The 17,938-nt window shown below is 42.3% G+C and overlaps 1 protein-coding gene across 1 annotated transcript in view; it reads left to right on the top strand.

The window, feature by feature from the left end:
• Nucleotides 1-17,448, top strand: part of LOC126354366 (uncharacterized) — a 198,449-nt gene extending 181,001 nt beyond the window's left edge. The window contains exons 13-15 of the mRNA XM_050003950.1: nt 4,173-4,375; nt 11,612-11,765; nt 17,283-17,448. Coding sequence (XP_049859907.1) covers nt 4,173-4,375; nt 11,612-11,751 — 343 coding nt within the window. The 3' untranslated portion in view covers nt 11,752-11,765; nt 17,283-17,448. The remainder of the gene's footprint in view (nt 1-4,172; nt 4,376-11,611; nt 11,766-17,282) is intronic.
• Nucleotides 17,449-17,938: the final 490 nt, after the last annotated feature.

The raw sequence follows: 17,938 nt of genomic DNA, 5'->3' as shown, positions 1-17,938 counted from the left end.
GATTGGAGACGTACCTCTCCAGACCACGAGGAACCTATTGTACCAAAATTGATGCTGTCCGCCGGGCGGAGTGGCCGCGCGGTTTGATGCGCCATGTGACGGATTGCGTGGCCCCTCCTGCCGGAGGTTCGAGTCTTGTCTCGGGGTTGGATGTGTCTGTTGTTTTCAGCGTAAGTTAGGTTAAGTAGTGTGTAAGATTAGGGACCGATCACCGCAGCAGTTTGGTTCCTTAGGAATTCACACACACGCACACACACATTTGACAACTGTCCAGCCCATAGTGCACGAAGTACTACAGAATGTCCTCACGTATTGTTTCCAACTCGTTGTAATGCACCCAGAGGGCTTGTATCTTGGTCGGCCCGTACCCCGGATTTGACACCTGTAGACTTATTCTGCGGGAAAAGCTGAAAGACGCTACGCTACCTGCAAAGATATATCAACTACACCCGATGATATGCAACCACGCATTACTGCACCCTACTCGGACATCTCCGCTCACGTGTGCAGCAGTCGTCCCATAATAGCCCGTATTACCTCTGCCGGTGAAAATTTTGAACATAACTTGTTATGGCCAATTGTCTCGTTAATGTCCAGAATCCCTTTATTTAGTGTATGCAGTTGCCTTGTTCTTAAGTATAAGCTGCCACAGGTATCGTACAGCTGTCAGTCAGGTAAAGTTTCAAAATGTGATATCTCGTAAACAAAAAAAAAAAAAAAAAAATGGCTCAAATGGCTCTAAGCACTATGGGACTTAACTTCTGAGGTCATCAGTCGCCTAGACTTAGAACTAGCGAAACCTAACTAACCTAAGGACATCACACACATCCATGCCCGAGGCAGGATTCGAACCTACGGCGGTAGCAGCGCGGTTCCAGACTGAAGCGTCAAGAACCGCTCGCCCACATGACCGGCCGGCTATCTAGCAAACGACTCGCCCTAGAATCCTGCAACAAGCACCACTGACGTTGTAATTTATCTTACTTTAATTTGTTGAATCAATAGGAATTGTTCTATTTAAAAACGTATATGTTTCTAGAAAAGACACACTTTCTAAGTATTAATAGAGTCTGTTTATTAGCTAACAATACGAACCCCTGGCTAACAATCCACTCTGTGAAAACCGCACATCAATGGCATTTGCCACTTCCGTAATACTTTATTTGCGGTGCAAGTTTTAGGCGATTCATCCTGTATACAAAACAACTTATTCTTAGTTGTGAAGACTCACAGTGTAAAATGGAGTTACCCTACATCTGAAGTTATTGAGCTGTAAAATTCGTTTCCGCCAACAAAACAAAATTTTGTACATGTATTTTTAATTCTGTAGAATAAAAATATACATAGAACCATACAATTTCTTGATTTCAACATTATTTTAGTGGCTTATAATTTAAAACTAATGTAATTCTGTTGTTAAACAAATTAATGAAAGTTATAATATTTAAACGTTACAAAGCAAGCGGGAAATGAAAACTACAGGTAAATATTTCAGCTGCTGTTGGGAAGAGACGAAATAATAAATAGTTACTGTAATGATGACCCTGAGCAACGTGAGGACACATTTGAGCACTGAAATTACGAGTCACAGCCCATCACACCAAATCACCATTCGTTTCATGTTGGTTGAAGAGCATCAAACAGTGGCTGAAGAAATTTAATATTGTACATTTTACTTGTATTTTCAAATCCTTAAAAATTCCGTTCGTAACACCGATTTAATTTCTTACAAATTAAATTTGTTTTGAATTAGTTAAAATAATAAGTATTTTTTAACGTCTTCTATTTTCCAGGTATCTGCAGTGTGCAGAGGACATGCAGAACCCAAACACTTAACAATATAATATTTCTTGTCAAAAACTGTGTCTATTAAAATCTTGCTTTTCTCTTATTTAACGCGTTTTGGGCAGCTTCCGCTAGTGCTAGGCTCCTCAATATCTGTACTGCTGGCTCTGAGGTTTCGTAATGATATAAACGTTATTTTTTGGTTACGCTTGTAATAACCAGTACGTCGATAGTACAAAAATATAGTATTAAAATAGATTCTGTGCAACAGCTCATTGCACTTTATCTTGTTAATTGTGAATTACTTGCCGTATGGAAATCATTATAGTTTTTTGTTTGCAAGATGGGAAAACCAATAATAATCGCTTTATACACTATTGGCCATTAAAATTGCTACACCACGAAGATGACGTGCTACAGACGCGAAATTTAACCGACAGGAAGAAGATGCTGTGATATGCAAATGATTAGCTTTTCAGAGCATTCACACAAGGTTGGCGCCGGTGGCGACACCTACAACGTGCTGACATGAGGAAAGTTTCCAACCGATTTCTCTTACACAAACAGCAGTTGACCGGCGTTGACTGGTGAAATGTTGTTGTGATGCCTCGTGTAAGGAGGAGAAATGCGTACCATCACCTTTCCGACATTTATAAAGGTCGGATTGTAGCCTACCACGATTGCGGTTTATCGTATCACGGCATGGCTGCTCGCGTTGGTCGAGATCCAATGACTGTTACCAGAATATTGAATCGGTGGGTTCAGGATAGTAATACAGAACGCCGTGCTGGGTCCCAACGGCAGTCGAGATCACAGCCATCTTATCCGCATGGCTGTAACGGATCGTGCAGCCAAGTCTCGATCCCTGAGTCAACAGATGGGGACGTTTTGCAACATAACAACCATCTGCACGAACAGTTCGACGACGTTTGCAGCAGCATGGACTATCAGCTCGGAGACCATGGCTGCGGTTACCATTGACGCTGCATCACAGACAGGAGCGCCTGCGATGGTGTACTCAACGACGAACCTGCGTGCACGAATGGCAAAACGTCACTTTTTCGGATAAATCCAGGTTCTGTTTACATCATCATGATGGTCGCATCCGTGTTTGGCGACATCGTGGTGAACGCACAGTGGAAGCGGGTATTCGTCATCGCCATACTGGCGTATCACCCGGCATGGTGGTATGGGGTTACCTCTTGTTCGCATTGACGGCACTTTGAACAGTGGACGTTACATTTCAGATGTGTTACGACCCGTGGCGCTACCCTTCATTCGATCCTTGCCAAACCCTACATTTCAGCAGGATAATGCACGACCGCATGTTGTAGGTCCTTTACGGGCCTTTCTGCATACAGAAATTGTTCGACTGCTGCTGTGGCCAGCACATCCTCTAGATCTCTCACCAATTGAAAATGTCTGGTCAATGGTGGCCGAGCAACTGGCTCGTCGCAATACGCCAGTCATTACACTTGATGAACTGTGGTATCGTGTTGAAGCCGCATGGGCAGCTGTACCTGCACACGCCATCCAAGCTCTGTTTGACTCAATGCCCAGGCGTATCAAGGCCGTTATTACGGCCAGAGGTCGTTGTTCTAGGTACTAATTTCTCAGGATCTATGCACCCAAATTGCGTGAAAATGTAATCGCATGTCAGTTCTAGTAGAATATATTTGTTCGATGAATACCCGTTTATCATCTGCATTTTTTTTTCTTGGTGTAGCGATTTTAATGGCCAGTAGTGTAATTTCATTTTCTGTTAGACACCTGTAGCATATTCCTAATTAGTGCTAGCCTGTGGAATGTGTATTCCGTATTTTGGTGGCGATCAGTGCTTTCCACTAGACACAAGATCAATAAAGCTGTTAGTAAATGGCTCACATCATCAAATGTGTCATAATAAACTAGCAACAAGGAATGGAGGAAAATTAGTGTCAGTCATCCCATCGGTGATTAGTTATTAAAGATGCAGCACAAGGACAGTGTGGTGAAGCTCTGCGAATGAGGGACACTTCCAGTATTCGCCTGAATAAATTCAGCAGTAGCATGGTAAACCTAGCTCTGGATGACTTGTCTCCGAATAGGAACTGACTTTGTTAACTGCAGCAGCCACCTTGCTCAGTAAATAATAAGAGAAAATGGTAATTTTTATTGTTTACCTATAATCTATTTTTATACCATCGTTTACACAAAAATATTAGCAGCTGAAATACTTTTATGTAACGAACTACTGTGTAAATTGTTGAGAAAAATAAACAAATAGTTTGCGTATTTATAAAAGTTACAACCTAAGCATTCTTCTGCATTTTTTACTTTGATGCAATGTTAAAATAATATGCTATCCACACTGCAAGAACAGTTCAATTTGCAACTTTAATTTTCAGCGAATGGGGCGCAGTTCAGTTGCTGATGGACTTCGCCGCGATTCCTACCTGGCTGGAACAGCAAAAGGACGTTTCGTCTAGTATACAACATTACCTTATGAAACACGAAGTGCTGCGACGTTGCGAAGGAGTTGGGCGTTTGTTGCTCAGGCGCCCAGGCGAACCGATACCTATGGTGGAACACAAGACCCGATCGCGACAAGGTAATGTCGATCGTTAAAGTGAAAGTGATCTTCACCGGTTAATGTTTATAAGCATCGCTGCTAATTCAGCTGTTGTATTGAGAAGTAACTCAGTAGAAAGTGCCTAACTTTTCTTCCAGAAGCGTCAAGGGTGTCAGCGTTTATATTAACTACATATCCAAACAGTCAACAATGGTCAATTGGTTTGATAAACGACGCCTTGTTGTGCACTATGAACTGCACTTCGGAACTATTTATTAGCTTTACCGCTATTCTGGCGTACAGCCCTTCGTTAGTGAAATCCGATACAGACGATAAACAACAAGAATAGGCCAGCCGGTGTGGCCGTGCTGTTCTAGGCGCTTCAGTCTGAAACCGCGTCACCGCTACGGTCGCAGGTTCGAATCCTGCCTCGGGCATGGATGTGTGTGATGTCCTTAGGTTAGTTAGGTTTAATTAGTTCTAAGTTCCAGGCGACTGATGACCTCAGAAGTTAAGTCGCATAGTGCTCAGAGCCATTTGAACCATTTGACTATTTACTACTTTTAATTGAATTTTCAAGAAATAGGAACAGGTTTGGAAAACCCAAGTCAAACCGCGATAAATAATGATGCAAAAGACATTATTCACAATCAGTAGTATCGTAAGTAACAATGTGCCGGGCCACGAAAGTGATCTCGACATTACACGTTGCAGGGTGGTACTTGGGACATGGAAAATATGAGTTGAAACGGCATCTACTACATCGAAAGACTGCAGTTTACCCGCATTTATAGGGAATGTTTAGACTTTCTAAGGGAAAACACACTTCGTTGAGATATTGAAAATTAAATAATATGATCATTGATGAAAAAATAGATTAGTAATTAAGTTCGAGCAGCAGTCGAACCGCCCCCTCATACACGTTCGTCTTACGGAGCTCAAACGCTAATCACGTGACCACCATGAACTCTAACGTCTGGCACCTACGCACAGATACATGAGTTACATAACAGACACGTAAAACTTCTCTTGCTGTTTTCTCGGAACTGCCAGAGTAGAGCACCTTACTACTTGGGCATTGTTGTTTTAATGGAAGACTAAAAGTGTACAAAGTTTCAAGTAAATCGGTGATCCCAGCGTCGTGGCCTCCCCTTGTAAGGGACAAAAATTGATGCCATTTGTCTATTTTAAAAAAAGAAAAGAGAGAACATATCTGACATGCACATCATTTGACATAGACTACAAAGTAAGAAAGTAATCTTGATTTTCTGCTTCCGCGTATACAAAGTGACCGCGTCCTGTGGCCAACAACGTCCTCAGATCTGGCTGCGACAGAAAATTTGTACACTACTGGCCATTAAAATTGCTACACCACGAAGATGACGTGCTACAAACGTCAAATTTAACAGACAGGAAGAATATGCTGTGATATGCAAATGATTAGCTTTTCAGAGCATTCACACAAGGTTGGCGCCGGTGGCGACACCTACAACGTGCTGACATGAGGAAAGTTTCCAACCGATTTCTCATACACAAACAGCAGTTGACCGGAGTTGCCTGGTGAAACTTTGTTGTGACGCCTCGTGTAAGGAGGAGAAATACGTACCATCACGTTTCCGACTTTGATAAAGGTCGGATTGTAGCCTACCACGATTGCGGTTTATCCTATCACGACATTGCTGCTCGCGTTGGTCGAGATCCAATGACTGTTAGCAGAATATGAAATCGTTGGGTTCAGGAGGGTAATACGGAACAACTATATGCACGAACAGTTCGACGTCGTTTGCAGCAACATGGACTATCAGCTCGGAGACCATGGCTGCGGTTACCATTGACGCTACATCACAGACAGTGGCGCCTGCGATGGTGTACTCAACGACGAACCTGGCTGCACAAATGGCAAAACGTCATTTTTTCGGATGTATCCAGGTTCTGTTTACAGTATCATGATGGTTGCATCCGTGTTTGGCGACATCGCGGTGAACGCACATTGGAAGCGTGTATTCGTCATCGCCTTACTGGCGTATCACCCGGCGTGGTGTGTATGGGGTGCCATTAGTTACACGTCTCGGTCACCTCATGTTCGCATTGACGGCACTTTGAACAATGGACGTTACATTTCAGATGTGTTACGACCCTTGGCTCTACCCTTCATTCTGATGACCTTAGCAGTTAAGTCCCATAAGATTTCACACACATTTGAACATTTTTCTACCCTTCATTCGATCCCTGCGAAACCCTACATTTCAGCAGGACAATGCACGACCGCATGTTGCAGGTCTTGTACGGGCCATTCTGGATACAGAAAATACTCGACTGCTACCCTGGCCAGCACATTCTCCAGATCCCTCACCAATTGAAAACGTCTGATCAATGGTGGCCGAGCAACTGGTTCGTCACAATACGCCAGTTCCTACTCTTGATGAACTGTGGTATCGTATTGAAGCTGCAGGGGCAGCTGTACCTGTACACGTTATCAAAGCTCTGTTTGACTCAATGGCCAAGAGTATCAAGATCCTTATTACGGCCAGAGGTGGTTGTTCCGGAAACTGATTTCTCAGAATCTATGCACCCAAATTACGTGAAAATGCAATCACATGTCAGTTCTAGTATAATATATCTGTCTAATGAATACCCGTTTATCATCTGCATTTCTTCTTGGTGTAGCAATTTTAATGGCCAGTAGTGTGGTACCAGCTCCGATGTCAGCTCAGTTCCAGCGCCACTATGCTGGATGTCAAGAAGCAGTTACAACGGGTGTGGGGCAACTTGGCTCAAGAGAGTATAAAACGGTTATACATGAGGGAGTTCGAAAATAAGTTTCCCCTGTCGACTGTGGTCAGAGTTGTGTGTGAAAAGAAAAAAAAGAGAATGAGACATTAAAGATAAGGCATATCTTTATTTTCCTACATAATTTCCAAGTACATTGAGACATTTGTCATACCGCTTTATAAGCTTCAAAAAGCCTTCCAGGAAAAAATCAGGGCGTTGCATACGAAAGAAGCGTTTGAACGGATTGTTTGACGTCAGCATTGCTACCAAAGCGCCTTCCTCCGAGAGTCTTCTTCGAAGCAGAAAACAGATGGAAGTCACTTGGTGCGAGATCCAAACTGTAAGGCGGATGGTGTAGGCGCTCCCAACCAAGAGTTGCAATATGGTTTTGCGTTGCCGTCGCCGTGTGCGGTCTCGCATTGTCATCCAACAGCAGAACGCCAGATATGAGAAGGCCAGGCCGCTTTCTCCGAATCACCTCTTTAAATTTCGACAGAGTAGCACAGCACCGCGCAGGATTGATGGTTGCGTCCTCCAGAAAGTCCAGCAGCAAAACTCCTTTGGCGTCCCAGAAAACGGTCAGTAGCACTTTACCACCAGACGGAATGCTTTTGAACTTCATTCGGACAGGTGATGGTGGATGTTTCCACTCCATGGATACGGGCTTCGATTCGGTCGTGTAACAGTGGACCCACGTTTCATCCCCCATCACAATCTGAAACAGAAGGTTATTGCCAGACTCAAGGTAACGCACGAGCTGTTCCAGGCTGAACGCCATGCGTTGTTCCATGTGTGTCGGGGTCAGTTGGCGGGGCATCCATCGTGCTGACACCTTCCTGTATCGAAGAATGTCGTGGATGATCTTGTGAGCACGCTCATGTCCGATTCCAAGTTCTGCCGCTACTCCATCGAGTCCGCGGCTCGTGGTCGTGCGGTAGCGTTCTCGCTTCCCACGCCCGGGTTCCCGGGTTCGATTCCCAGCGGGGTCAGGGATTTTCTCAGCCTCGTGATGACTGGGTGTTGTGTGATGTACTTATGTTAGTTAGGTTTCAGTAGTTCTAAGTTGTAGGGGACTGATGACCATACATGTTAAGTCCCATAGTGCTCAGAGCCATTTGAAGCATTTGATTACTCCATCGGTGGTGATACGCCGGTTCGCTTTAATCATGTCACCCACCTTCCTGACATTTGCATCTTTGGTGGCCGTGCGCGCCCGTCCAGGTCTCGGTGTGCCCTGCACTTGCTGACGTCCATCATTGAATTGCTGGCACCATCTCCGCACCATTTGCTTCGATATCACACCTGACCCATACATCTCAACATGGCGGTTATGAATACTCCACGTGCCCATTCATAGCGGATAGCAGCTCTCACTTCCGCCTTTGACCACGACTCCAAAACGCACCTTCTCTCCATAGCTCCGGGAAAAGACTGAGCGGCTGGCCTCCGCTTTGCGCAGGCACTGCGACAGCGCCATCTGCTTGATTGCGGTCGACCTCTACCCAATGGTGTATCGGAGTCTTGCATGTGAATGTTCACCTGCCTAGTCGTCTTTCGCCCATATCACACAACTCTGCCCACAGTCGACAGGGTAAACTTCCTCGTATGATATACTTGTAAGGTGTCAGGCAAATCCAACACCTTCCATGAAAACCCTGACATGATAAACAAATCCAGTAGTATGTCACATAACTCCGAATAAATCGTGACATTAAATTAACCAAAGTAATACGAGTAACGAGTGAGCAAATGGAATACCACAGACTAACACAAGAATGCCTAAATGCATGTTGTACCTTCCCACCGTGAGACCGACGCAGTTCCGAGGGGAGAAACGAGAACAGAAGCCGAGAGCAGAACCATGTTAAGCTAGAAGGCCCTACGATAAAGGACGGACTGGACACCCACGTCGCCAGCCTACCTCTAAGACTACCACCCGCACGTTTTAGCGCGAGACTTTTTCGCGTTTCTGTTACGTCAAGGACCACCCCCCAGCCCATGTTAAAAGCTAGAGCCCTCCAGAAAAACAGTATAGATCTTACGATAACACAAAAAGGGCCACTACCACCTGCAAGTTTTAGCCTGAGACTTTTTCGCGTGTCTGTTACATTAGGACCACTCCCCAACACATGTTAAAAGATAGAGCCCTCCAAAAGAACAGTATAGATCTTATGATAACGCTAAAAGGACCACAACAGCTGCAGATTTTAGCGTGAGACTTTTTCGCGTCTCTGTTATGTTGCAAACTTTAAAAACATTGCCCCACGAAGAAAAGTATAACGTTTCTCATTGGATAGACAAAATTTTTGTAGGCGGAGCTTAAGGTTAACATTGAGACCCTGATTGGTCAGATGAAAACACAGCCAGCAGTTAAATCAACACAGCTCACACAGTGCGGCGAGAGCAGTGAGGTTGTTAGTACGGTGATGGTAGTCCGATAGCTGAATGGTCAGCTTGACCAACTGCAATCCTAAGGGACCCGGGTTCGATTCCCAGCTGGGTCGGGGATTTTCTCCACTCAGGGACTGGGTGTTGTGTTGTCTTCGGCATCATTTCATCCTTATCCGGCGCGCAGGTCGCCCAATGTGACGTCGAATGTAATAAGACCTGCACCAAGGCGGTCGGACCTGCCCTATAAGGGGCCTCCCGGTCAAATGACGCCAAACGCTCATTTCCATTTCCACTACGGTGGTCAGCTCTAACAAAAAAAGGGTGTCGCAAAAAGTGTACTTGCTGTTGCAGTTTTGGCAAATGCAAGTGTACTTTATCAAAATGTGTAATGTGTGTTTTTAGGCATTACGTTAAGACAGACTGCAGTAACAAAGCTCCCTGGTAGGAAAAGTCAGTTTCGCAATAAATGTGATTACGATCTTTTATTGAATGATTATATATTTTTAATGGCTTCTACTCAGCTAGAAAATCTAAGAAAAGCAGATTTACCTTCCTTAGAGCAACTAGTTCGTTGAAAATTTCTTATACAATATCTGAGTTGCGGAAAACATCGAGGCTACATTTGTCACTTGTGCTATTCAAAGTGGCGCGTTCATTTTCGGCATTCCATGCCTATCGCTAGTTATGGAGAAAATAGATTCTTTCTCGGGAACGTCGTTTTCATTTTGTTATTCATGCTGTTTCAGATGTTCGCAAACTCGATGTTTTCTCCGAATTTGCCATTTAAATTACAATAGTTTTCTTTGATTTATGTATTTTACGATTTTTTGACACACAGTCAGCACGGATTCAGAAAATATCGTTCTTGTGAAACACAACTAGCTCTTTATACTCATGAAGTAATAACTGCTATTGACAGGGGATGTCAAATTGATTCCACATTTTTAGATTTCCAGAAGGCTTTCGACACTGTTCCTCACAAGCGTTTTCTAATCAAACTGCGTGCCTACGGAGTATCACCTCAGTTGTGCGACTGGATTCGTGATTTGCTGTCAGAAAGGTCACAGTTCGTAGTAATAGACGGAAAGTCATCGAGTAAAACAGAAGTAATACCCGGCGTTCCCCAAGGAAGTGTTATAGGCCCTCTATTGTTTCTGATCTATATTAACGACAAAGGAGACAATCTGAGTGCCGTCTTAGATTGTTTGCAAATGATGCTCTCATTTACCATCTTGTAAAGTCATCAGGTGATCAAAACGACTTGCAAAATGATTTAGATAAGATATCTGTATGGTGCGAAAAGTGGCAGTTGACCCTGAATAAAGAAAAGTGTGAAGTTATTCACATAAGTGCTAAAAGAAATCAGCTTCGATTACGCCATAAGTCACACAAATCTGAAGGCTGTAAATTCAGCTAAATACTTACGGATTACAATTACAAATAACCTAAATTGGATTGATAACATAGGTAATATTGTGGGTAGAGCAAACCAAAGACTGCGATTAACTGGCAGAACACTTAGAAGGTGCAACAGGTCTACTACAGAGACTGCTAACACCACGTTTGTCCGCCCTATTTTGGAGTATTGTTGTGCGGTGTGGGATCCACATCAGGTGGGACTGACGGATGACATAGAAAAAGTACAAAGAAGGGCAACTCGTTTTGTATTATCGCGCAATAGGAGAGATAATGTCACAGACATGATACGTGAATTGGAGTGACAATCATTGAAACAAAGGCGTTATTTGTTGCGATGGGACCTCCTCATGAAATTTCAATCACCAGTTTTCTCCTCCGATTGCGAAAACATTCTGTTGCCACCAACCTACATAGGGAGAAATGATCATCAAGATAAAATAAGAGAAATCAGGGTTCGCACAGAAAAAAAAAATAAGTGCTCTTTTTCCCCGCGTGCCGTTCGAGAGTGGAACGGTAGAGAGATAGCTTGAAGATGGTTCATTGAACCCTTTGCCAGGCACATTAATGTGAATAGCAGAGTAATCAAGTAGATGTAGAGATAGAACTGTTTATTACATACCATCCCGATGATTAAATGCTTCGTAGTGCTTGCTATCCCAGTCACTATATATTGCCTGTCTGAATACTTTGCAGTACCTGAATCGCCAAATGGCTCCAACGCCTCAGAAGCAATGGACACGCTGCCAGCGGAAATGTATGTCCCCAACCAGGAGCAGTGGCTGGAACTGCGGGCTCCTCGTTCCAAAGGCCTGTCCTTGTGCTGCAGCAGCTGACGACAGAGCTTCTGGTAACTATACGGCCTATTTTTGAACAATATTTACTACTAAAACGAGAGAGCAAGCGAGGAGTAAGTCCGTATATTATGGAATATCATTTACTGTTGTAGTAGAATCTACAAACTCAACTCATTCTTGGCTCTCAAACACACTTCATCGTAAACTTCATCCATTTGGCAACAGGCATTTGTATTTCTCCAAATACAATGTAAAAAAGTTAGCACAGTAACAAGTGGAAAAGACAGTTGTTCTTTAACGTTAAAGTAAATAGTCGGGAAATTTGATTTATGGTGGTAAAAGGGAGATAATCATGTAAATTTGGGAAAAAAACATTTATTCTGAGATTGCTCTTGTTTTAAACTCTTAAAAAAATTTCTTGTCTGAAGCACAAAAAAGTAATCTGATTCGATAACAAATCTATTAGTTTTTTAATTTCAAAACAAAATTATGAAACAATGATTTGTTTATGTGATAGACGTGATTCGTTTTACATTCTTTTATTTGCAATCTTCTAATATTGGTTCTCAGCACCTGCACAATCAACGAACGCCAAGTATTCCACGTTGCACAACACAGCATCTTGGCTTAACAACGTAACAACAGAACCAACTGTATCCATTGCCAAAAACTGAGCAATTCATAACAATCTACCGTATTTTACGGACTATAAGACGCAATTTTTTCTTCGAAAAATCGCCTCTCAAATTCAGGTGCGTCTCATACTCGAAATTAATATAAAAATGTGCAGTGTTAGATTCAAACTCCCGCCAGTTTTAAAAATGGCCTTATATTCGATGCCGCGGAAACCGACCTCTATGTGTCAACACTGGATTCAACTGGTAGCAGCAGTGCACCGATGCGATGAACATGTTAACACTGTCTGTCTCCCGCCCCTCCATGACAAATCCGGAACACTATCTAGCCCATGGTGCGTCATTGCCGTCTTCGGTGCTAAGAACCTTGAATTGAAAGTGATCTGTGTTATAGGTAACAGTACAAATTTTTGTTAGTAGTTGTTTTCGTGATGGAAAAAATAAAAGCTATACATATTTTTCGGGCTATAAATTGAAAGTAATAGCACATGCTGAAGAACGTGGAAACGAGCAGCTGAGCGGCATTTCGGCTTTCCGCCAACAGAAAAAAAACCATACGCGATTGGCTGGCTAGTAAAGAACTGAAATAAATGAGGAAAACTAAATGTTCAAATAGAAGACTGAATAAAAATATTCAAACCAAGAAAATGACGTACTGCACTGCAGTCAAGGATACTGTCTAAATGGCACTGAAATTAATACAAAATGATTCAAACACACGTTCGTGAGCTAGCGCTACAGTGGAACTCAACAGACTTGAGGGCGGAATTAGTTGGTGCTACAGGTTTATGAAGCGTCATGGTCTTAGCATGCGAACTAAAACCAAAATATCTCAGAAAATGCCACAAGATTATGAAGAGAAAATATTATCTTTCCAACGCTTTATTTCTCATCATCGAAAGAAACCAGTGTGGAAGTAAGCCAAATAGCGAATATGAACGGAATTCCTCTCACATTTTATGTGTCAAGTGATGGAACAGCTGCCAAGAAAGGTGCTAAACCTGTAGCAATAAAAACAAGAGGACATAAAAAATACACTACATTGTTGTCCTTTCATGTTGCACTGACGGTACTGAACTCAATTCACTGACCATTTTCAAGCGCAAAACAATCCAAAACTTCTGAAATACTACCAGATGTTGTTGTGCACGTGACAAGGGTTGGATGGACGAGGCTGGTATGAAATTATTGATTAACAGAGTGTGGGAGAGATGAAAGGTGCTTTATTGAAGAAAAGTACTCTTCTTGTGCTAGATCAGTAATTTGAAAAATTCTGTACAAGAGAAACTGAGAATGGGGAATATTGAGCTTGCTGCTATTTCGGGAGGACCTACTTGACAACTGCAACCTATTGATGTCTCGATAAATAAAAGTTTTAAGGTGTATATGAGAGAGAAATGGAATGGATGATGGATAAAACCCGACATGAATTCACGACTAAGGGTTCTTTAAAACGACCTACAATCAAACAAGTGTGTCAGTGGATTAAACAGTCGTGGTCTAAATTGAGAGAAGACATTACTGTTAAATCATTCAAGAAGTGCGACATAAATTTAAACGTCCCCTTTGAAAAATTATATAAGACTGTGTTTAAACTGAAACACAATTTTTTTTAGTGCAACGCAGTCTGACTTCCAAAAATCCCTACAAAAGAATGGCCCTGACTAACATTAACCTATACGTTTCACAAATCACTTACCTCACAAAAATCTTCGTTACTCAAGCTACTGCAATACGGCGAGCGCCACTACTGCTAGCTAAATAAAAAATTCAAACTACTGAAGGCACGAACTACTGATAGGCATAGTTAGCAAATGAAAGATTTTAATACAGAACAAACAATGTATTCACCTTAATAGTTATATATAGCAGTTCATGACATCCAGTCTTACAAATTTCAAAACTCCGCCATCTCTCTCCACACGTCCACCACTGCTGGCGGCTCACCTCTAACTGTGCAACGCTACGCGCTGTTAGCATCCAGCAGCCGCTGCCCAACACTACAATGGCAGACAACAATGCAAACCAGCCACAGACTGCACACGGCACAGCCAGTGATTTTCATACAGAGTGCTACGTGGCGGCGGCGTTACCAATTAAAAAAACCTAAACATCCTACTTACAAAATAACGCTGCTGAAGGCAGCGAAGTCCAGCTTATATGTGAAGAGGACAACGATGACGAGGAAGAGGAGGAAGAAGGAGGAGAATAAAAAAGTTCAGATGACGATTTTCAGGGGTTTGAAAGATCAGATCGGTTTTATGAACTAAGAATTTTTTTTAGTCTGGCACTGCAATCTAATAATAAAAATGGTAAACATGTAAATTTTACAAAACTGCTTAAAAATTAAGGTGCGTATTATAGTCCATATAATACGGTACCGTACAACTCTTTTCCTTATTAAATGGCATCTACATCTACATCTACATCACTACTCTGCAATTCACATTTAAGTGCTTGGCAGCGGGTTCATCGAACCACAATCATACTATCTCTCTACTATTCCACTCCCTAACAGCGCGCGGGAAAAACGAACACCTAAACCTTTCTGTTCGAGCTCTGATTTCTCTTATTTTATTTTGATGATCATTCCTACCTATGTAGGTTGGGCTCAACAAAATATTTTCGCATTCGGAAGAGAAAGTTGGTGACTGAAATTTCGTAAAAAGGTCTCGCCGCGACGAAAAACGTCTTTGCTGTAATGACTTCCATCCCAACTCGCGTATCATTTCTGCCACTCTCCCTCCCCTATTACTTGATAATACAAAATGAGCTGGCCTTTTTTGCACCCTTTCGAAGTCCTCCGTCAATCCCACCTGGTAAGGATCCCACACCGCGCAGCAATATTCTAACAGAGGACGAACGAGTGTAGTGTAAGCTGTCTCTTTAGTGGACTTATTGCATCTTCTAAGTGTCCTGCCAATGAAACGCAACCTTTGGCTCGCCTTCCCCACAATATTATCTATGTGGTCCTTCCAACTGAAGTTGTTCGTAATTTTAACACCCAGGTACTTGGTTGAAATGACAGCCTTGAGAATTGTACTATTTATCGAGTAATCGAATTCCAACGGATTTCTTTTCGAACTCATGTGGATCATCTCACACTTTTCGTTATTTAGCGTCAACTGCCACCTGACACACCATACAGCAATCTTTTCTAAAGCGCTTTGCAACTGGTACTGGTCTTCGGATGACCTTACTAGACGGTAAATTACAGCATATTCTGCGAACAATCTAAGAGAACTGCTCATAGTTTTAATCGTTAGCATACATTTTCCATAATTACTGCATAGTTTTGAAAAATTACATCCAAAAATTTTGTAAAACAAGCAATCGTCCTATCATAGACCCTGTAGTTATGCTGCCTACTGTCTTAAGGTACCTAGCTTTCTATCATTTCGCGAACTACATTATCTCCTGTACCCCTGTAGTGCTACACCTTTTGCCTGAAAGTTGAAGTTTACTCTTTGTCTTCCATTACACTTTTTTACCCTCTCTTCCTCTCGAGATGATTACTTGTATCTGCGACAAATCTTTGCACGTGGAAATGAACTATACACGGTTTATTTTTTCATGCTGTTCTTATATGGGGCTTATGTTTCACAGTCACAAAGTACGTAGATCTTGTGTCACTGTATTGGGAGCTTGAATTAATTCTTGCTGTTGACTAAATTGCTCAGTAGTTATACTGGTTCAGCGACACGAGACGCATTTGACAGTAGAAACATTACACTTTAAGATGTATGTGTGACTTTCGAATGGAATGAAAATAACATACCGATTTAATGCCTTCAACATGTCGGATTTTGTACCGACAAAATTGCCGGGAAGTTTTAGTCTTCCACGTTTATCTACATCTATATGACTACTCTGCAATTCACATTTAAGTGCTTGGCAGAGGATTCATCGAACCACAATCATACTATCTCTCTACTATTCCACTCCCGAAGAGCGAGCGGGAAAAACGAACACCTAAACCTTTCTGTTCGAGCTCTGATTTCTCTTATTTTATTTTGATGATCATTCCTACCTATGTAGGTTGGGCTCAACAAAATATTTTCGCATTCGGAAGAGAAAGTTGGTGACTGAAATTTCGTGAAAAGGTCTCGCCGCGACGAAAAACGTCTATGCTTTAATGACTTCCATCCCAACTCGTGTATCATATCTGCCACACTCTCTCCCCTATAACGTGATAATACAAAACGAGCTGCCCTTTTTTGCACCCTTTCGATGTCCTCGGTCAATCCCACCTGGTAAGGATCCCACACCGCGCAGCTGCTGCGGAAAGTCACAGTTTGCTAATGAAAGCGTATGGACAATATGATATGTATGAAACAACGTCCGAGATTGGTTTCGACAATTCGTAAACATCAATTTTGAGGTGCATGACAAAATTCATCCTTGTCGCTGTGGTGTATCATGAACTACTGCAACCTGGTGAAAAGGCGAATTCTAAACGTTACAAAGCACAATTATTCAATCCGAGTCGCACACTTGAAGACAAACGCACGCAGTAGACTTATACACAAGACAAAGTCATTCTACTTCACGACATGTTGCAAACCGAGTTTCGATAGAATGCCTTACCCTGTCCGCCATATTCAACAGATATCGACCGTTCCGATTACCATTTGTTTTAGTTCATGCAGCATGGCGTCTCTGAACAACACTCGACATCTTTTAACCATCTTGAAAACTGGCTCCATGAGTTACAAAAGAATCTGAACTTTTTATAGAGGAATCCATTTGTTACCTGAAAAGTGGGAAGGAGATTAGCTATAGTAACAGTGTTTTCTGTCCAGTAAACAGCAAGAATTAATTCAAGTATTCACTAGTTTCCAGTATTATTGTATGTATGCGTCTTTATATGATTTACGTATTATAACAATGTTGCTTGGCACACCTTCCTCACTGAGTGTAATATTTATTTTGCAGATGTCCTCGACAACACCCGGTGAAGTAAAAAGTCAAATCGAAGGGAATCATTTTACATTGATATACATCTATTTTCTCCTTACATCAATGGCAGTAATTCGTTGTGAACTGTTAGCATGTTTATAATATTATTTTTTACTAAATAAACTCTTTGTAAGAATATTTATTTACCTCGTAATCTTCCTTCAAAAATTCATTTGACCAGTATTCTTTCGTCGGTATCCATTCATTCTACGTTGAATGGTGAAGCTTCATGAACTACAGCGTAAATTAAGTTGGGCAGTAGTGGAAATGAGGGAAGGGGTGGGGGGGAATAGTCACCTCCCTGTAGCTACAGGTACAGATTGTATACTGCTGGATCCGTAAGACACGTCAATTTTGTTACATTCTATAAATTCATTATCTACTTCAAATTAAGACCGCATATACTACTGGCGCCGGTATGGCCGTGCGGTTCTAGACGCTTCAGTCTGGAACCGCGTGACCGCCACGGTCACAGGCACGAATCCTGCCTCGGGCATGGATGTGTGTGGTGTCCTTAGGTTGTTTATGTTTAAGTAGTTCAAAGTTCTAGAGGACTGATGACCTCAGAAGTTAAGTCCCATAGTGCTCAGAGCCATTTGAACCATTTTTATACTATTCAGTTACAAGTACAA

This window comes from Schistocerca gregaria, chromosome 3, assembly GCF_023897955.1.
Source record: "Schistocerca gregaria isolate iqSchGreg1 chromosome 3, iqSchGreg1.2, whole genome shotgun sequence".
Taxonomy (NCBI): Eukaryota; Metazoa; Arthropoda; class Insecta; order Orthoptera; family Acrididae; genus Schistocerca; species Schistocerca gregaria.
The sequence above is the reverse complement of the archived record's forward strand: the minus strand, read 5'-3'. Positions and strand labels throughout refer to the sequence as shown.